At 57.7% G+C, this 19,899-nt stretch overlaps 6 protein-coding genes across 6 annotated transcripts; 3 read left to right on the forward strand and 3 right to left on the reverse strand.

Annotated features, from left to right (window-relative positions):
* Window positions 1-1,158: 1,158 nt before the first annotated feature.
* On the forward strand, window positions 1,159-6,438 carry B0I36DRAFT_290773 (uncharacterized protein). Its single transcript, XM_046151713.1, has 2 exons — window positions 1,159-3,869; window positions 3,927-6,438. Exons 1-2 carry the CDS (start codon window positions 1,337-1,339, stop codon window positions 5,963-5,965), a joined length of 4,572 nt encoding a protein of 1,523 aa, XP_046011550.1. The 5' UTR covers window positions 1,159-1,336; the 3' UTR covers window positions 5,966-6,438.
* Window positions 6,439-6,614: 176 nt separating this feature from the next.
* Window positions 6,615-8,200, reverse strand: B0I36DRAFT_325365 (phosphatidylinositol-4-phosphate 5-kinase-domain-containing protein). The gene has a single exon (XM_046154227.1). It carries the CDS (start codon window positions 7,888-7,890, stop codon window positions 6,805-6,807), a length of 1,086 nt encoding a protein of 361 aa, XP_046011551.1. The 5' UTR covers window positions 7,891-8,200; the 3' UTR covers window positions 6,615-6,804.
* A 464-nt stretch (window positions 8,201-8,664) lies between these two features.
* Window positions 8,665-10,543, reverse strand: B0I36DRAFT_411099 (uncharacterized protein; the record flags this gene model as incomplete). Its single annotated transcript, XM_046161930.1, has 6 exons — window positions 10,266-10,543; window positions 10,104-10,176; window positions 9,779-9,987; window positions 9,511-9,683; window positions 9,311-9,438; window positions 8,665-9,231 (listed from the first exon to the last, which is right to left on the reverse strand). The coding sequence occupies exons 1-6, from the start codon at window positions 10,331-10,333 to the stop codon at window positions 8,665-8,667; spliced, it is 1,218 nt and encodes a 405-aa protein (XP_046011552.1). The 5' UTR covers window positions 10,334-10,543.
* A 3,264-nt stretch (window positions 10,544-13,807) lies between these two features.
* On the reverse strand, window positions 13,808-15,790 carry B0I36DRAFT_244161 (uncharacterized protein; the record flags this gene model as incomplete). The annotated part of the gene is made up of 1 exon (XM_046150036.1): window positions 13,808-15,790. One exon carries the CDS (start codon window positions 15,788-15,790, stop codon window positions 13,808-13,810), a length of 1,983 nt encoding a protein of 660 aa, XP_046011553.1.
* A 1,523-nt stretch (window positions 15,791-17,313) lies between these two features.
* B0I36DRAFT_384808 (uncharacterized protein) lies at window positions 17,314-18,137 on the forward strand. Its single transcript, XM_046161028.1, has 2 exons — window positions 17,314-17,706; window positions 17,788-18,137. Exons 1-2 carry the CDS (start codon window positions 17,520-17,522, stop codon window positions 17,940-17,942), a joined length of 342 nt encoding a protein of 113 aa, XP_046011554.1. The 5' UTR covers window positions 17,314-17,519; the 3' UTR covers window positions 17,943-18,137.
* A 582-nt stretch (window positions 18,138-18,719) lies between these two features.
* B0I36DRAFT_350176 (C2H2 type zinc-finger-domain-containing protein) lies at window positions 18,720-19,638 on the forward strand (the record flags this gene model as incomplete). The annotated part of the gene is made up of 2 exons (XM_046156862.1): window positions 18,720-18,913; window positions 19,272-19,638. The coding sequence occupies 2 exons, from the start codon at window positions 18,720-18,722 to the stop codon at window positions 19,636-19,638; spliced, it is 561 nt and encodes a 186-aa protein (XP_046011555.1).
* Between the last annotated feature and the right edge of the window lie 261 nt (window positions 19,639-19,899).

Genomic DNA, 19,899 nt, shown 5'->3' on the forward strand with positions numbered 1-19,899 from the left:
CGATACCTATAGCACGGCCTGGCTGGGGGGGGATACGCAGTAATTGTTGTTCTGCTTTTCATCTGCCGCGCTGCTCAGGTGGCTGGACAGGGGTGCCTGGGATAGGGGCTGGCTGACCCGACACGGCGGAACGCGCAAGTGCAAGATCAGCAGCCATTGCAAGCCAGCTGAGCAGCAAAACAGAGACACAGACACACGCGGCGCGGGTCGCGCAAGGAATGGGCAGGCAGCGCACGACAAGAGAACGTTCCGCGGCCGTCTCGCGCAAGAGACATTCTTTGACGCCGCATGAGGACAAAACCCCCAGCCGGGCTATCAAGGGCGCAAGTGAAGGTGGGTGGTGGGTGGGTAGTGGTGTGTGTTTGTGTGTGTGTGGGGAACTTGTAAGCTTCAGGGACTGTACCTGGATGCACCAGACCCTCCTGTGCTCAGTTGCTGAACAATGGGACTCGTTAGCGCTGGGCCCTGGCTGAGACGGAGGGTGCAGGCCTCTCTCCATTGCCGAATCCACGTCTGTGAAACCACTTCTGCAGCCACGCCGCTGCATCTGCGCCAGCGCCGCATCTCCAGAGTCTGTGTGCGTGCTTCTCCTTCCGCTTTGGACTCTGCCAGCCGAGCAGAGCACAAGCTTCCCTCGAGCAGCCTTCGGCCGTCGCCCGCTGCGGCTCTGCGACAGACCCCGTTCGCGATTCCATCCGCCTCTTTGCCTTTTTCCTCGAACTAGACACCTTCCCTCCACACCACCTTGCGAACCTGTCAGCACCATCACCACGGTATACCACGGACGGCCAATGTTCGGCTGGCGCCTCGTCCACGGCTCCTATTCCTGCCACTTGCCGTGCCTCTGCGAGCCCTGCAGCAACAGGTCCTAGAACCGCATTCTTAGCCAGGAACTGGCTTCGAGGCCCCCGGCATTGGACCGTCAAATCGGAGCATTCAGCGACAGTGTTCGACCCCCCAGCGCGTGCGTGCGCGCGCATGTCGGCTGCATGATCCCTGTCACCTGTCCTGATCCACCGTTCTACTTCAGGAGTCAGGCTCGACTCGTGGCACAAGGCCTGGGGCTGCAGCTTCTCAAACGGCGAAGTGCCTTGCCGAGCACAGATTCATCGCTCGCGCTGTCCTCGCTGGCGCCACAGTGCTACCTCCCAGTCCTTTCATCCTCGTCGCCGGCAGACAGTACCGGCGGCCAGGCACCGTATCGACTCGAGTCGTCCTGTTTGCGCCGAGCCAAGCGTTTGCAGCAGCCCGCGGGCCGACCACTGCCCATCGCCACATAGCCGCCATCCCTCGCGTCCTCGTTTGCTCGCGGCCTTGCGGAGACTGAACCGGCACGATGCCTCACCAACCCGACCTCCCTCTGCGCTCCCACAAGCGGCCAAACGACCTCACAATCAACACCACGCCCGTTCCTTCTTCCCCATGGAAGCAGCCGTCCGGGTCCAGCAAGGGGAAACCGCCATTGTCCAGCCGATACTACAGGTCTGCCCCAACGTCTGCTCCGCCTCGCGGTCGAGATTCGGACGAATCGTTTCTCGACAATGAGACTCCCATAGACGTCAACAAGGAAAACGAGCCGTTCTACCGGCGGCAAGGCCAGACAGCCCAGCGTGACTCGCACGACCTGTCTCTGCCGTCCGAGCAGTTCACCCGCGATTCCCTCGTGGGGAACATGCTGTCGTCCCTTGACCAGTTCTCACTAGGGCAGATACACACACCCACCAGGGGCATGTTCGACGAGACGGAACGATTCGGATCACCACGGCGCGAGAACTACACACGGACAATGGGCAGCACCATATCACGACCGCACATGTCAAACGTGCCAAGCCACAGCTACTCATATAGTTCAGATATAGAAGGAGGCGACGATCGTGCATCTGGACAATTCTCGCGAGGACGTCGCAGCGATAGTGCGTCAACCTTTCAGATGCCTACCGCCAGATTGAACAGCATGCGGGACCGCAGCCACCCTGGAACACCTTCGCACAGAGTGCTGCACTCGCGAGGTGGCAAGACCAGCAAAAGCAGCAGCTCCAACAGTATCGAGGCTGGCTATGCGCAAATGTCGACGACGCAACGCTGGGCAAATGGCATTGGCGGCCGGGCGGCCAGTTTCGACTCTGGTCAGCAGAGGCCCCCGCTCGCATCGCCGGCTCCAAGCGCTGCAGGCTGGAATGCGGAGTACTCAAACACATTTCTGGTGGATGACTACGAAGCTGCGCCAACACCAAACGTTCCTGGCGGCCCACGCCGGTCGGCACTACCAATAGCGCCAATGGTCGCGCCACCAGCGCCCCCACCCCCTGAATCGGACCCCAGAGCCAGCGACCGCGATCGAAAGAAGGGATCAAGGTCACGCAGCGGTACAGTCAAGAGCAGCGCCAGCAGAGCTGCATCTTCCTCGAGATACGGCTCATCTCACCAACAAGCGATGCCTCCCCCGCCAGTCCCCCCAATTGACCTCGACTCGGCTCCAGCGCCGCATGTCGGCTACGAGAAGTCCAAAGATGCCATCCCATCAGGCACGGCCGCCGCCGCGCCGCCCAAGGAGAAGCGCGGCTTCTTCAGTCGAGTCTTTGGCTCGTCGCGCACACCATCAGCGAGCATCGACAGTCCACCGGCGCCGAATGTTCAGCAGCCATCAGCCGACAACCTCGACCGGGTCAATAGCGACAGATCCCATCAATCAGCCGCCGCCAAGGCTCAATCGGCACCCCCCTCGAGAGACTCGCATTACCCGCAGCCGACACATGTAATACAAAAGAAATCATCCTTCTTCCGGAGGAGGAAGAAGTCTTTCACCGAGCCGCCAATGCCTACACCGCCTATTCCGGTCAATATCGATGTCTCCTTGTCAAGAGACACTGGCATTGCGCTGCCAGAGCCGAGCCCAGTCAGCAGCCTTCGGCAGCTCATGACTCCTTACCTAGACGCTGGTGTATCGCACGGGGAACGACCAATGGGTGCATCAAGGACCGACTCTGATCTTCAAGATGATGATGATGCTCGGCGTAGGGTCAGAGGTTTCTCACCAGATTATGAGCCCGATCCGAAGGCTACGATCCGTACCGTCAAATCCCACTCCGCGCTCAAGACACGACACTCCATGGTTTCTTTAGGCCGCAAGGCGAGCAGTGGTATGCTCGAGACCCCGAGCCGCACGCCGCCAGAGGTGCCCAGAAAATCTAGCGCCACCGGTGCAGCAGATGCGACGTTCTTCAACGACAGCAGTGATGAAGGCGAGGCTACTCCCGAAGCCAGGAGCAAGCGTTTGTCGCGGCAAAAGGACAGCAAGGGTTTACGACGAACGACAACAGACCCGGAAGTCGCCAAAGCTGAGCTTACACCTCGGCCAGTGCCCCCGAACAGCATCATAGTGAATGAGCCCACGCTCCGAGGCAGCCTCAGCTTGCCACTAGAGGGCTCGAGTACGTCTCGTCGCCCATCGACCTCCACAGACGCATTGCCTCGTTCCATGAGCAGCGTGCCCAGTCTCAGGATTGACAGTGCGCTGCCAAGTCCAAAAATCACTACTGGCGACCCTCTCGACGAACCAGAGGTGACAATGGGCGAACCCACCGAGGACGATCGGCAGAAGGCGCAAGGAATCTTCGACGGTCTCGAGGATTTCATCTCCAAGGAGAAGGCTGCATCGTGGATGGGCGAGGAGGGTCTGTTGCGCCAACGTACGTTACGAGCTTACATGCAGCTCTACAACTTTGAGAATCTCAGTGTTCTGAGTGGTCTGCGCGAAATTTGTGGACGTCTTGTCCTCCGTGGGGAGACCCAACAGGTCGATCGTATCCTGGTCGCGTTCTCCCAACGTTGGTGTGAATGCAACCCGAACCATGGGTTCAAGTCTCAAGGTAAGCTGTCCCCTTCTCTTGGACGGATCCAAGACTTCATACTTACAGCTCATCCAGACGTCATCCACACCATGTGCTATTCGATCATGCTACTAAACACCGACCTCCATCTCGCCGATATCGAGAATAAGATGACCCGCAGTCAGTTCATCAAAAATACGATGACTACTATCACACAGGCAGCCCTCGACTCAGCACCGAATGCGTTTGATCGTCGCAGTGTGGTGCAGGGCAAAGACGGCCTCCTCAGTCCGTCTGACCCTGATGCTCGGCCGTCAACCGACCAGCCAACCAAGCAAAATTGGAGAGCTTCTTTCCTGCCGCCGCGATCAGAGTCGCAGATGGGCAACTATAATGACTCCGCTGCCGACGTCGACGTCTGTGGTCCTCTGGTTAAGGCCCCATTCGAGGGCACGATGAAAGCGTGGGAGCTGCAAATGGAGATTGTCCTCAAGGACATCTACGCTTCCATTCGTGACGAGCGTCTGCCTCTCTTTGGCGCCGAGCAGCCCCCGACGCCACAAGCTCAGAGCCAGTCGCAATCGACGCTGTCAGTCATGGGCATGCTGAAGCGCAGCCCAAGCGTGCTCAGCAAGGCGCCCTCAGAAAGCCAGGCTTCAGTCCGTGGAAGGATCAATGACCCGAAGCACAACACCACGGGCCGCTTCAGCTCCAAGAGCCGGTCACGACCGCGGCTACCCAACGGACTTTCATCAAGCAGGACCAGTCTGGAAGACGGCAACTCCATCTGGAGCCCAACGATGTCTTCGGCGACGTGGAGTCGTTACTCCTTGGGCCGCACTCAGACCTCGGTGTCGATGGGCTCTTTTGGCTCCAGCATGCCGGGGGGCGATTATCAGCAGTCCATCGGCTTCGCCAATGCTCTTAGTCAAGCAATCATCCGTGACGACTTCCCGATGGGAGCCAGTTCGCAGTCTGTCCTTAGCGATGAGACTGGTGGCGCACAGCTCCTCGAGGACGAGACTCTTGAGCTTTGTGGCGCGCCCTGGATGAAGGAGGGAATGGTCACCCACAAGCACCACCTTGACGCCGCGGATAAGAAGGCCAGGGAGCGCAACTGGACCGAGGTCTTTGCCGTTATCCAGAAGGGCACCATGAGCCTGTTCTCGTTTTCGACCAAGTCGGTCCGGCAGAAGAATCGTAAGGGCAATAAGCAGGCTGGTGCTGTGGTGGGTGGCGGCAACTGGCAAGACAACGCTACTAGCGTCGGCACCTTCTCACTGCGACAGACGCTGGCTACCGAGCTGCCGTCTCCTGGCTACTCCCCTACACGACCACATGTGTGGGCTCTAAGTCTGCCCACGGGAGCTGTGCACCTGTTCCAGGTCGGCACGCCCGAGATCGGCAAGGAGTTTGTCGTGACTGTCAACTACTGGAGTGCACGCATGAGCACGCACCCTCTGGTGGGCGGCATCAGCAATATCGAATACGGCTGGAGCGACGCCATCATCAACACGGCGCTGATCACAGACGTGGCCGAGGCCGCGATGCCCCCACGCCCAGGCAGCGCAGCAGCGGGCAGGAGCAGCATGCACTCGCGCCAGCACAGCCGGCAGAGCAGCCTGCGGTCATCCTTTGATGTTGGCTCGAGCTCCCGCGCCAAGCTGCCGGGCGACAAGGTCACCATTACCGAGTGGGCGCCGCCGGCACAGTCGATGCGGCCGAGCGCCAGCGGCGAGGCAGAGCAGCTCGAGACGCTGACGGCCTATGTCAAGTCGATAGAGGACGACCTGCAGCGGCACAACCAGCTCCGCTCGCCGATGCTCTTGACCTTCACCCCGCGCGGCCATAACTCGGCCAAGGCCATGGCAAACTGGGAGCGCAAGAGCAGCTACCTGCTCCGCGAGATTGTCAAGTTCCGGACCTACGTCGACGGGCTGCAGCAGGCCGAGCGGCGGCGCGCCGAGATCTATGCCGAGCGCGAGAACGCGCGCCGCGCCGCCCGCGGCGAGGACCTGAGCGACTCTGGGGGCGAGGAGGAGGAGGTCGAGAGCGAGGTTGACGAGTACGACGACGCGCAGGAGGAGCTGGGCATGCGCTCGGACGAGGGTGATACCACGATCAGAGCTGCATGATGAGCATGAGAGTCGGACAGCCGGAAGGAAGAGTGGTGGTGGTCAGAGAGCCACCACCCAACCCCCCATCGGTGATACCTGGTCTTCCTGGCTTTGTCTTTCAGTCTCGCCACGGACGACATACACACTTGACTTTGTAATTTTTTTTTTCTTCTCTTTTGCTCTCTGTTCCGCCAGGCCCTTATTCACCGGCCTTTTTGCATCACCCAGCGCCGTTATTTGTCCTTTGTCCTTTGTTTTTGCTTTTTCTGCGAACACTTTGCTCTTTATGGGACAGTTTAATCAGGGCGGTTACTACTCTTTTATTATTATTAGAACCCTCATAAGCATGCCGGAAATGGGAAACATGACCAGGAAAGACGTATGTATAGGTCGTTTTGTTTGAAATCTGGAGTTAGGGGTTGGGGGAGGGGAAGGGGTTGTATACGATTACATTAGCGACATTGAGAAACAAGGAATTATTTGCTCGTCCGGCTTCCAATGGCATACATGCACACGCATCTTTTCCCTTGTCCGCGCGATTTTGTCTTCTTGCGGTGAGTGCTATTGTCCGTGCTTGTGTGCGTTCTCCGCCGCTTGCCTAGACTTAATCACAGCTACGGCTTCGTGGTGAAATGCCGAGAGAAAGGGGGGATCGGTAGAGTTGTGATTAAAGAAGGATGACGATCTGGTTGGTTTATTAGGGGGGGTATCACTACATAAAGTAAAGACAAAAAGCCTCACGCGACGTGCGTAATCATGGCAACGAAAAGACATGGCAAAGTACCCTTCTTACTCGGTCCTCCCAAACACAACCTCATTTCATTCTGGCCAGCACTGCATCATACTTGAGCACCTGCCTACTCTCCCTGCACCTCGATCATCTCCTCGCACATCTTGACAAAGCGATCGCGGTACTCGCTGCTCTCGGCCGTGATGCTCATGGGGCCCCGCTCGTCAATCACGTTGTACGTCTTGATGAGCCCCGTCATGGCCTTTGCGTGCATCGAGTGCTTGGACCAGAAGAAGTCGAGCACCGCCGCGCGGTAGGTCTGCTTGCTGTCCGGGCTCGTGATGCCTGTCCTCCAGCTTGGCTTGCCGTCGTGCTCCTGCTGTGTCGTCACGGATGGCACCTGTGCGTCCTGGTCCTGCTCGTTGGTCACCCTCACCAGGAAGAGCGAGTAGTCGACGGCGTTGGCGTCCGCGAGCAGCTTGGTGTCCCTGCGCAGCTGTGCCAGGAACTCGTCTCGCTGGGCCACCGTGAGGTATATCTTGTCGTCGAACTCGTCGGGCAGGCGAGACTTTGTCGCCTCCGAGGCTAAAGCGCCGCCGGCGACGTCGCGCTCGGGGAAGAAGTACGAGGTGGGCTTCAGGTCCCACGACTCCCACTTGGTATTGGGGACGGATCCCTCGTCGCCGCCGCTGCTGCCGCAGAGGAGGTTATCCATGACAATGTGGTGGCTCGGGGCGAGCCCGAAGAACATGCCGATGCTCTTGTGCCGGCTCTGGAGGAAGTCGGTGATGCGCACGAGGATGCTGCCCGGGTTGTGCTGCATGTGCTCGGCGTAGGGGACGATGAGCTCCTTCTTGAAGAAGCTGTTCTCGAACCCGCGCGGGACCGACTTGACGAGGTACCTTGCGTCCGAGGTGCGGAAAAAGGTCGAGCCGCTGTAGCCCATGTCGCCCAGGGGCTCGAGGGCGTCCTTCTTCTTCTTGCTGCCCCGGGCGACGAAGCTGGCCTTGTACTCGGTCTCGGGTATGCCCCACGCCGAGCGGAGGGAGCTGAAGAGGTCTCTGCGCAGCAGCTCAAAGGTGAGCCAGTACAGGTTGAGCAGGCGCAGAGCCCGGGCGAGGAGGGAGGGCTTCTTGGGTGGCTTGCCGTCGTCCTTGTTGTTGAGGATGGCAAAGACGATGGAGCGCGCGACGCGCCTTTCTCGCCGGCCCATGGTTGGGGTAGCAGCAGTAGCAGTCGCAGTCAGAGTTGATGTCGCTTGGCTGTCGCGATGGTTATTGTGGTTCGAATGCGTGCGTGTGTGTTGTGCGGCTGCTGATTCGCTTTTGTGTGCCTTTTGTGCGGGCGAACACGGCTCTGCGGTGAGACAGGAGTTTATGTATTACTTGGAGTAGAAGAGACAGCAGCGACAAACAAGGGCAGCACAGAAAAGCCACCCTCCCTTTGTCTCCTGTGCCCGGGGGGTTTTGACCACCCGCTGGCTTGGCTGCTGTCACTGCGACGCGCAGATGGTGCTGTTTGCGTGTCACCACATGTGCAATGATGGTGGTGGTAGTGGTGGGTTGGGAAGGAACGCTCCGGCCGGTGACGTCAACCCCCCGCCCGCGGTCCTGCCTCCAGGGGTGCAGGACAGTGTGCAGTGTGCAGTGCAGGCGGCATCCCAGTCCCGCCCTCAGCTTTTTCGCGATTAAGCTTAATTCACTCAATCCAACCCTCGTCGTCTGACTCAAGAGCCCAGCCCAGTCCACGTACCCTCGATACAACCTTGGACAACAGCAATGCAACACATAGTAGTGCACGCCTGGTTCATATATAACGGCGTTTGCTGGCTGACATACAACAAATGGTATCCTCGCTGCTTTTTTCATACAAATAAATACATGGCGCGTTGTTGCAAAAAGGCAAACCAGAAAAGGGAAATGAAACGCGGGAACAACAATGGCCTGGGCCTGGGCCTGGGCCTGCTTGAGCCTCTCTAAAAGCGTCTTCAACGCCCACCCGCAATCGTCGTCACAATCCCGTCCCGGCCGTCCGCCGAGGGGCCCTCCTGGTGGCCGTTCTTGTCCTTGAACGAGATCTTGGGTGCCAACTGTGGCCGCCCGGCTGGTCCCTCTCCTCCCCGCCCGTTGCTGCTGCTGTCGCTGTCCTGCACCGACCCTGCTTTGGTCCCCCCGACGTGCACCTCGACCTGCACCTCCTGTTGCTTGTATATCTGCAGCGGCATCATGTATGTCTTGTTGATTTGCTCCTGGCTGTCGGTGGCCCCCAGCTCCATCGCGTCCTCGTCGCCCCGCCCCGCCGTCGAGTGCAGCCTCGACCCGTGCCGGTTGTTGGGGTATCCCGAGCGGAAGCCCGACGAGATATTGGGCCCCGTCCGTTGTGACGACTTGGCATTGAACGACGACAGGTGGAACCGGTGCCGGATCAGCGTCCACGTCGCGGGTAGGTTCGCCGTGATAAGGGCCGTCGACGACTCGCGGATGTACCAGAAAGTCCATGCCGACCCAAAGGGCTCCGTAAAGCTGTAGTACTTGCTGAGCAGTGCTGAGAGAATCTGTGTGTGTCGTCGCGATTAGTGAGCAATCCAATCCCGGCCGCAATGTCAGACGTTCGGGGGGTGTTTCTGCACTCACAGTGAAACTTCCGAGCAGGAAAATGCCTCCCAGGACGAGCTTCTTCTTCAGCGGCAGCGACGACTTCACCAGGATCGGCATGGGGATGAGCATGATCATGATGTCTGACGAGATGTTGAGCACGAGATCTGGCAGCAATGTTTGGTCAGTCTCTCTGCAGTTGAGTAGGCACCCTTTCCTCCTCTCTGCACACTACTTACTAGTGATCAAGTGGTTCGTCGCTGCCGAGCACTGGATGTTGTCAGGCGGCACCGCCCAGTACTGGTTGAATGGCCGGCACCAGACGCCGAGGTATAGGATCTCCATGATCACAAACCCCGCTGCGGCATAGCCCGCCACAATCTTGACCGCGACCCGTTGCTTGAGATTCATCCTGCACCAGCATGTCCCGTCAGCAACACACATCATGTAGAGTTGGAGGCGCTCGTGCACATGTCCACGGCAGAAGTGTAAAGAGGAGCCACGTACGTCAGGTGGCTGTACATGAGCAGCAGGCACGCCTTGACTAGCCAGATGGTGATGCACTGCATTTGCTCCACGACGAGCACCATCTTGGACCCGAACTCGCGGAGCGCAATGTTCTCGGCGTCCAGCGGAGTGGTGTCGTTGGGGTCGATCAGGTTGCTGCTCGTGTCGGCAACAATGTTCATGGTCGCGATGAGAACCGTGTCGGCAATCTGTTTTGTCACCCAAGTTGTGGCGGTTAGTCGACAAGCCCTCAATATGATTCGAAAAGTTGCCAGCAGCCCGACAACACACAACTCTGCGAACAGGACCGGAAAGAAGAACGTACCATTGCAACAAACATGAGGAAGTCTTCAAGCTGCAACTTCTTGAAGGAGCCGACGAGCAGCTTGCGGGAGAACCTAGACGCCCAGAAGAACGGCCTTGTCAACACACCGTACATATAGCACTGGATTGATTGGTGACGAGAGCCATCACAGGGCGAACTTACACTCGGGCAATCACCACAAGCCATGTTATCGCATACCACGTCCATGATTCCGTCAAGAGAGCCAACATGGCTTCAAGCTAGCGAGTTCGGCAACGAGCAGCGACCTGTGAAGTGCAGACCTAAAACCAAAAGTGGCTGACGCAGAGAAGGTTGACAAAGTCTTCGAGAACGCGGCCTTGGCAAAGAATAGTCGCACACTACCCTCCGAATGATATATGACAAAAGCACGGAGGAACCCCCCACTGACCCGAGGGTTGCGTGTGCAAGTCTCGGCCGGGGCGCACGAGCGTGGAGATCCTGTCCGTCGGCCTGAAGCGGGAGCTACTTGTTGATAGTCTCTATAGGCGTGGCCAGATTCTCGGCCCTCCTCCTTGACACCAAGTCCGGCCAGGTCAATGTGGCGTTTGCAACGGCGCCAATCACAGACCGGGATGATTGAGCACCGGCGGCGGGACCTGCGCTGGCGGAAGCTGCAGTCAGAGCGTTAACTGGTGGTGGCAGGCGCCCCGTGGAGAACAGATGGTTGAGTCGCGAGTAAAGGTCGAACTTGAAGAGGCGGAGGAGTGTACGGCGCCAGAATGTCCAGTCTTGCACAATTTAGAGACATGTGAGACCATGAGTGAAATGGACGCGGATTGGGAGACTATGTGAATCATCATCCAAGCGAGCCCACATGCCTGCACTGGCTGGAGGGACCTTGACAACGTGCATCCAGGCTCACCGAAGACCCCAATTGTGCCAAGCATAGCTGATCGTAAGAAAAATACGCGAGCCGATGCGACCCCTGAGGGGTGCTGACTCGAGCATCGGAACCTCTCGGCAGGTCGGCAGGTCGCTGGCTATGGGTGCCGCCCACACGTGGAGCCCCCTTCTTCCAGACAGGGACGTTGCCTGTTCTGCACGCCAACGCAGCGTCTCCGATCGCTCTTTCAGTTTAGTTCAGTCTAGTCAGGGTTCATATGCGTCTCGCGACCCTGAGCCGGATCGTTGCAAATTGTACTGTCCCGGTGGTGTGCCGTGCTGCATTAGCTCGGATGCCTGGCTCTGCGCGCCTTCGCTAGTCTGCCAACCTACGCCACAAGCAGGCAACCTGCCGCCATGTCGGCGAAAGTGGTGTGATGACCGGCCCAACGTGCCTGGGCCGTTATCTCATCGAGCTCGCGTAGCGCCTTCCCGAGAGAGCCTCCTCCCCCGGCGGTTGTCGGGGGCCTGAAAGCTGCAGGTTTGTGCCGCGTCGGCACTGCGGGCAAGAATCGTTCCTTGCTTGGGAGCCTTGGATGGCGTCCAATGAAACAGGCGGCATGCGTCTTCCAGAACATGGAGCTTGTCGCTCCGAGGGGGCGACCCTTGGAACCGGGCGGCCATCTCCAACGCGCTCCCTGCCTCCATGGCCAGGGGACAAGGATCTGGTGGAAGCCAACCACGCGACACACATGCAACATGGCACCCCTTTGGAGCGAGGGCAACCCTGGCTGACAAGTTGTGGACGTGGGGGATCGCTGGGCAGTGACCCTCGTCCCTGTGCCCGGCACAAGCACAGCCCAGCTTCAGGTCCGGCTTGTGACCCACGGCGTCGGCGAAAGGACATCAATGCAACCACATGCCTGGCTTATGGTCGCAACCGTGGCAGGATCCGGCAGGTGGTGGTAACTCGGCTCCGACGCTGGCCTAGGGGTTTGATCGATGTGGCCCACAGCGCAAGGCAGGATGGAGCCTGGAGTCCGGGCTATTAGAGGACGGAGATGATGGGGCGGCCTTGTGGAGGACGTCTTCAGCCCTTCAAGATCCTTTCTGAGGGGGTGGACCATGGAACCCACACGGGCACGCCTTGCTTGCCATCTTGAGAAATTTGTGGTACTTGCAGTACGGCGTGCCTAATGGCTGGCAGCGTTGAGCCTGCTGCCCCCAGTCGGCCCGGAGTCTGATTGTGACGGGCGAGTTGCCGGTTTCTCTGGCCGGCAGGGCAGGATCCAGGGGCAACCACACATGTCTGCTCAGTAATCCGGCCATGGCGCCCATTCAGTTCAAACAAGCGAGGATGCCCCTCTCCGTTGGATTGGGCCGCATCAGTTCTCACTGACGATGGCGATGGTTCTTTCGTGTCTGCCTGCACGCGATGGTCGTGTCGATCACCTGATGCGTTGGCTGGGTTTTTAGATCCTTCTTTGACAAAAAAGACTGACTGCCCTTGACGGCCTGTTAAGCGCAGAGATCGTCGCCCGCGCTTGCAGCCCTCGTGCCGCCGCTCCCGGCGCTGGACACTCCGGCTAGCCCCGGGGGCCCGTCCATCTCACTGACTGAAAACAGGCAATGCTTGCTCCAGCCAACAACGGAGAGGTCCGCTTTTCAGAGTTTCACTGGTACCCCTTCTGGGCGCTGCACAGCGTTGCAGAGATGGAGAAATGGAGCCTCCCCCATGGTCGTGCATAACTACTCCTGAACACCAGCGCCCACAGCATCGTCAGAATGCAACCACAGCGCTGCGGGGCTGGGCGGAACTGACCCGGAATGGGGGATTCTCAACGACGGCTCATTTGTCTGTCTTCTGTCGCCATCGCTATTGTAGTTGCTGGTGAGGCGCGCATCAAGATCCGCAAAGCCCAGAGCTGCCATGTTGATGGGAGGGTTATCCCAAACTCCACAACCACTTGCTCGTCCGAGCTACCCAGCCAATGTTTACTGTTAAGTTAGGACAAGGTCCCCAGCTCGTGGTTAAGACGATTTGGTCTCGACACTCTGTCTAAACAGCTGTGCCGCTGGAGGAGGCTTGTATCTTCCCACCAACCCCTTCATCGGCCTCCGAGCGACGGTAGTTTGGCCCGGGAATATATCAAACTCCACCAAGCCGACTAGGCAAAGACTGCCGATGGAGGCGTCGGCCGAATCGCCACGGGAAAGCACAGATATGCCCCTTTTTCCCACGACCTGAAAAGTCAACTGGCATCGGTCACCTACATCGGTCACCTGCAGGAAGCACATGGCTTACTCCATGCGAGATGGCATCATCAAGGATTCTGTCGCAGAGGTTGGAATGGTCATGGTTGGGGGGGCTGATTCATCTGGCTGCCAAGAACACGTGGTTGTCGTTCACCCAGCTGAAGCTCCTGCGGCTGACAACTGTCCCTGTCGATCTCCTATCTCGGCTGGCACCAATCGTGTTGGAGTACTGTAGGTGGCGTCGTCTGTGAACCACGCAAATGGCATGGTTGCATCCCTGCACGATGGCTTCGGGAAAGTCCCACAACCTGGCAGTTAACTGCATCGTCGTCGTCGTACAAAGATAACATCTTGAAATGGGGGTCAATACCCCAAGAACCACTCCAATCATCTACCTGAGTAACATCTGATTATTGTCTGCTCTTCGATAGTAGAGCTTCTTGGCGGGCTCGATCTGATCAGAGGCGTGCACGCTCGGACAGTGGCGTTCTCAGCTCCAACTTCATAAGCTATTGCAAAGCAGAGTACGGCCACTTTCCGCAATGTTTCCGCTGGCACCCGCACCTCGCATCGCAACCACACAGACAACCGTTTACTCAGCCATCTCACAGCCGAACCTTACAATCTTTTGTTGCTGATACGGATGAGTCGGATTCGGAAATGACAGTCAAATGCACGATAGCGTCACTAGTAGCGCCGGTCTCGGCACCGACAGCAACATTGACCACAACCCGCTCCCCAAAGCGGGCAGTAGCCAGCTCATTCGGCAGCACAGCACGCCACCCATCGCCCTCGACTGCAACTGATAAGCGGTAGATGTCTGACTGCAGAGCAGATGTCAGTGCTTGGTCAGGCCCGTCGGTCCCGGCGGAAGATCCGGGATTGGTCAGTTCGAAAGCACAGGATAGGCCAGGGGCGAGCGCAGAAGCTCCAGAAGCGATGCCATCTGTAAGGTCAACACCAGGGCTGATTGGCCCGGCACCATCTAGTGATCGCGCACCAACCGTGTAGAATAAGACGCCTGACTCGTCACGGCGAACATCGAGAATATACAGGTGTATGCGGTTGGCCTCGTCAACATACTCGAACTCGCTGCCTGAACGTGTGCCTGCATGAAACAGTGCGTCAGACATCTGCCGGTAGTCGCCAATTGTGACCATCGCGGGACTTCCATCGGGACGATAGAAGTCAACCAGTCCGATATCTTGAGGGTTTGCATCAATGATCCATTGGAAGGGAGTTCCAGTCCGTCTGGTCTTGGTGATCATGACACCCGAATCTGTGGTGAAGGAGTCCGCTCCCATGCGGTCAATGACCTCCAATTCATACGCCTCGAAATTTCCCCCGTCGCAAAGCGGGTCGTTCTGGTAGTCGCACGACGATAGGTCCTTGTCAAGCGAGATCTTTAGACTAACGAGGTGATCGTCCCCTGGCTGGACGGATCGCGCGATGAGCTCGGTGACGATGAGGCCAAGTGAGGGAAGTTGTTCACGAGAGACAGTAAGGATCTCAGAGGCGTTGAGGAGTCCAAGCTGGGTCTTTTCACGGACAGTATGGAGAGATCCCAGTGCCCCGCCATTCTGTGCTGGAATGTGCCATCGAGTGTGCGGACCTCCTGGGCCATTGAAGGATCCGCGGCTTAACATGGCGAAGGGGCCCATATAGTCTCGCCGTCCCACAAAGCTGTTTGCATAGTTGTCGCCGATACCGAGCAGATGACTCAACTCGTGGGCATATGTGCCCATTCCGGAGCTTTCTGCCTGTGTTGACGAGCCAGACCCTGCGTTGGGCCAAATTGTGGAGGCCGCAGCCCATGACGTCCACTCTACGTATCTCGTTTTTGCGTAGTTCGTCAGATTGACATCCGGTGGTCCAAAGTCGTCTGAAACGTCCTCCTTGGTCTGAAACATCATCTCTCCAAATTCTTGCCAGGTGGATGACTCATCCTGGCCGGCTGAGAGGATAAAGACCAATTCGTACGAGCTGGCGTTTCCACTGCCGATTGCGTTACGCCACGCACCAAGGGCGTCAGTGCGAATGTTGACTGAGCACCGCTCGCCGGTTGGACATGCTCCAGGATTGAAGCCTCCCGTGTCGACACCGTATTGGTATGATTTGGCGGGCAACTTGTAGGGACCGAATGCAGTCAAGTCCACACCGTACCGACCAGAAGAGTCCTCCATCCAGTACTCATGTAGCGTATGACCACGGTTGAGCTCGTTTTGGGTGTTCAGGAGGTCTCTATAGAAAGCGGGGACCTGGTCGCGCTCAATTGCTGATACAACCGGTTGCGGATTCTTGAATACGGTCGACTCTGGTGGTTGGGTGATGACAAATGGCATGTCGGGGTAGTCCACGGCGACGAGGGCGATGTTGAAGTTGCGGATCGAGCCTCGCTTTGAGGCGTCTCCCCAGTTCGTTCCTGGAGGGCGCACATAGTCATCCCATGTCATGTTGTCCGGGTTCACCCAATTCTGAGGATCGAGCACCGCAAACGGGTCGCCAGTTGCTGAGAGCGGAGCGGACCTGACGAGCTGTGGAAGCCACAAGCCGGCCGTCAGAACCGCGGATACCAGAGTCGAGGCCATATTGATGGATGTAATGCACGAGAGTCAAGACCACGGTGAAGGAAGAGCTTGAAGTCAATGGCCAACGACAAGATCGCCCGTTGGCTCTCAGCATCAAACAGAGGAAGGAAAGAACGACCATGACGCTGCTGATTGCGCCTTTATGTAGGAGACCAGACGCGACGAAAAGCGGTGCCATGCAACCGCGTATCGCCAGGATCCCCTCGATGTCGTTTTCCAGAGTCACATTGGAGATGCTGGCCTCCCTGCTCGAGCGAGGTCGGGCGCCAAAAAAGATACCAGTGCCGTGTGCCACCTGCCGTATTCGGAAGGATGTGCAACCAGACGGCGTTGGAGGTCCATGCCGCTGATTGTCGTCGTGCAGTTGTACGGGAGGAGTCTACACAATTGCAAGAGCCGCCCTGTCTTGTTTATTCCTCGAGCGACTGCTTGTGATTTCTTCCCTGTCGCAAAACACTCTGTCCCTCGAGGCTGCTAAGCAGGCAACGGACTCTGCTTAAAGTGACAGTAGCAGACCAGAATGATACTTTTGGCACTCGGGCGGGATATGGGAGGCATATGCTAAGTCAAGGGTAGTCATTTACAGATTCAGTGATTTTAATTCGTCGGTATTTCCGAGTCGGTCTGTGATGATGCTCGGGGAGACGGTAATCCGTCGGGAGCACTGGGGTTCGTCCGCTGGCAGTGCTGACAGCTGCCTTACGACGCTACCCTACAGCGGCATGATTGCAGCACATGGATTTCTCCATGCGAGCTTGAAATTCCGCCTTGCGAGCTGAGAGACATTCGGATGGATTGCTGGAGCTCTGATCTCGACAGTATCAGGGCCGCCTTTTGAAACCTAATCTCCCAGTTCCAACGGCTTGTACAAGTACCCACTCGAGCGTATGAGTGGGCCATGGGTTCAATTGAGCGAGCTCATCAACCCCACCCCAGAGAGATTACCCCAATTGCGACCCGGCTCAGACAATGCAGAGCAGGCAGATGAATTGCAGACAGGTGAAGCTCTCGCGATTCCTCCTGGACGCGAAGCAACCAAAAGACACGTCCAGTCGGCAGGTGTAGCACCGGGGCACGGGGCAGATGATCCGGCGACGGGCCCTGGGTGTGGACCCTGAGCTCACCGCATGGAGTCGCGGGAACGACGCTCCTCCCGCTGGCGTCATTCCATTCCGTGGATGCGCTCTAGAGGGGTTCTGGGAGGGATCGTGTGGAACAAGACCCTCCAAGTGCCCAGATGCTGCTGGTTGTGCCACCAGACAAGATAACTAGTAGTAGAGGCTGCCTGCCGCAGGCGAGGCTTGTGTTTTTCAAAACGCTACGTCCTTGGGAGGCAGGCGGACGTCATTGGTAGGGCGAAACTCAGTTAGTTCTGGAGTACTGTACTGTCGGGCTCACCACCCACCCAGCGGGTCCCAAACGGCCTGTCCCGGGTACCATCCCCAGTGTGCCGTCGCTGCCCCAGCAGCGTGTAGCCGCAACTAACGACTTCCCCACCCCGTACCGCTTCTAGCGCTGCGTCACAACCGCATGACATCACCACACCATCACAGCTCCAGCCCAGCGCCCTTCTTATATTTCTGCCACGACGTCTCATGCTACACCCCAGCTTTTCCTACGAAATCCAAAGCAAAACACTCGCCAGAGATATAAATTGCCAATCTCACCAGCTCACATCACCTCTGAATCACACTCCCCCACCGACGCCAGACGATTCACACATATCACCATGTCCTTCCTCACGAGAACCACCCCCCGCATGGCTGCTGCCGTCCGCGTGGCCCCCATCACCGTCGCCCGCCCATTCAGCACAACACTGCCTGCCTACAAGACCGTCACAGAGACCGTCAAGGAGACAGCCGCTTCAGTGAACAAGAAGATTGGCGAGACCCTCGCTGGTGGCATCGAGTCTACCGGTAAGTAATATAGGCTACACCTTTCCAGAGTCTGGCATGTCCTCAACAATTCGTCGCACCAGTGGCTGACCTCCCATGCAGAGCAAGCCGCGCAAAAGGCCAAGGAGTCTCTTCCTGAGACCAAGGGCGAGGCCAAGGGTCAGGCCAACGAGCTCGCGGGTCAGGCCAAGGGCAAGGCTCATGAGGTTGCTGGCCAGGCCAAGGGCAAGGCGAACGAGGTGTCCGGCAAGATCTAAACGCGATTTACTCAAGTGAAAATGGAAACAATAGTCCATAGACGAGATGTATTGTACAATAGCATCTGCGAAGACCGGGTCTCGCAATGTGCATAACGACATAATTTAGCGATCTGTCCCTTGCGCAAGGCAAGCTTCTTGAACCCTCAGGAACTCCCGTGACATTTCGAAGACAAAAACTGCAACACTTTTGGCACATGCACGATCACGTAGATCGACCCCTGTACGTTTTACATGAGATCATCGCTGGGATTCTCATCGTTGTCACAGCTGGAAGACCCAACTGCTAGGGCAAGAAGGCTTGATTCGGTCCAGAAAACTGCACCCCATCTGCTGGCGTGCAATGCGAAATCAGGACAAGTCATATAAGTGCGCAACGTATGCAGCTCAATTTCGGGTTCGTAACGAGTGCTAAGATACAGGGTGCTTATGAAGATCTCTGACCGCGATCAGACAGACCACGGTATCCGCGACCTGTCATTTTCTCAGCACGAGCCGTGGCCGAGCGGATAAAGTCCCCCAACCTTGGCCCATATGGCGTGCCGAGTCTGGGGGCCATATTTCTGCCCCCAAATCGCAACCCAGCAAGTGCTTCTTGATAAATAACAAGTGTTTCACGCCTGTACACCGGACGGGGTCGAAGGTTGCGCGTCCCCTCGCTGCGATCCGCGCCGGGGCTCCACAGTCAGGAACCAAATCCGCAGAAGCCAATTGAACTTGAGTCATCCCGAGCAGAACACTGCGCTCCATTTCCATGCTTCAACCCTACTTTTGAACATGGCAGTTCCCCGTGATTGTCAACGAGGTCCCAAGATGGTCTACTGGAAAGCGGCACAGGGCACAGTACCCGCCACAGGCTCGAATACCCGGATTAGCCTCGCCACGCTGACAGCTTCCGCCACAGTCTGCATTCCACACGTAGGAGGCAGCATGGTGTCTCCAGCCCACCCCTGGAAGTGTCCTTCGGCCAGGTGAGTCACGAAGGGGAGGAGAGTCTTTGCCCGACCCCTCTGAGCCTTCAAGCACCCGAGGCCAACTGCCATGGTCTTACAAAACAGCCCAAACGCCAGTGGGCAAACACCCGATCGCACGCCTCAGCCAAATCGTCAACAGCATCAACACTCGACGGATTCGGTAGTGTTGAGTTCGTGCTTCAGACAGCCAAATCGTGTCGCCCACGGGAACCCCTAGGAACGAGCCAATCATGGCCCCCACATCGGCTTCCCCAGCGCTGGGCGCATGCCCGCAACGACAAGGCCCGCAGCAGGAGTCGAGCGACAAGTTCCCAACAAGCGCACCGTACGCCCAACTCGACTTCTCTCCGACCAGGTGCCTCTTCTGCCAGGCTGAAGCTTGCGACACCGACACCAACCTGGGGCATATGCGCAAAGCACACGGACTCCTGATCCCGGCAACGGATCGTCTCATCGTCGACGTTGGAACCCTGCTCGGCTACCTGCACGTCGTGATATTCGACTTGAAAGAATGCATTCTGTGTCACACGGCTCGGAGGACCGCTAGTGCCGTGCAGCAGCACATGACGGGCAAGGGCCACTGCAGGATCGATCTGGAGTCGGAGAATGCTGAAATGCTCGAGTTCTACGAAGCGGATAATGAGCTGGCTCGCTCGAGACAGTGCATAGCGGAAACCCATGAGAGTCCGGAAATGCAAGTGATCCGCCCCTCGATCAAATGAAATCCTTCTGCTGACAACGCCGACAATCAGTTCCAGGATGACCTTGGGACTGGGCAAAGTGGCTCTTCCAAAAACAGCACATGCCAGCAAATCCTTGCGCCAAACACAAACCCTGCTCACAACTCAACCCGATGGCAAACACGAGCCGCCGATGATGTCGAAGGATGAGAAGAACAAGAGCATTCAAACTCGCCAGTCGAGGCTCCACGATGCTTTTGAAACTCGACTGGCAAATCTCCGCTCACATGATCGCGCTAGCAT

Source organism: Microdochium trichocladiopsis (assembly GCF_020744255.1).
Source record: "Microdochium trichocladiopsis strain MPI-CAGE-CH-0230 chromosome Unknown B0I36scaffold_6, whole genome shotgun sequence".
In the NCBI taxonomy this organism is placed as follows: Eukaryota; Fungi; Ascomycota; class Sordariomycetes; order Xylariales; family Microdochiaceae; genus Microdochium; species Microdochium trichocladiopsis.

Bases quoted from the DNA above. Each gene is read 5' to 3' on its own strand.
- B0I36DRAFT_290773 (XM_046151713.1), top strand. From the start codon at position 1,337: ATGCCTCACCAACCCGACCTCCCTCTGCGCTCCCACAAGCGGCCAAAC. The intron at 3,870-3,926 runs GTAAGCTGTCCC...CAGCTCATCCAG, and splicing joins CCATGGGTTCAAGTCTCAAG to ACGTCATCCACACCATGTGC.
- B0I36DRAFT_325365 (XM_046154227.1), bottom strand. From the start codon at position 7,890: ATGGGCCGGCGAGAAAGGCGCGTCGCGCGCTCCATCGTCTTTGCCATC.
- B0I36DRAFT_384808 (XM_046161028.1), top strand. From the start codon at position 17,520: ATGTCCTTCCTCACGAGAACCACCCCCCGCATGGCTGCTGCCGTCCGC. The intron at 17,707-17,787 runs GTAAGTAATATA...CCTCCCATGCAG, and splicing joins TGGTGGCATCGAGTCTACCG to AGCAAGCCGCGCAAAAGGCC.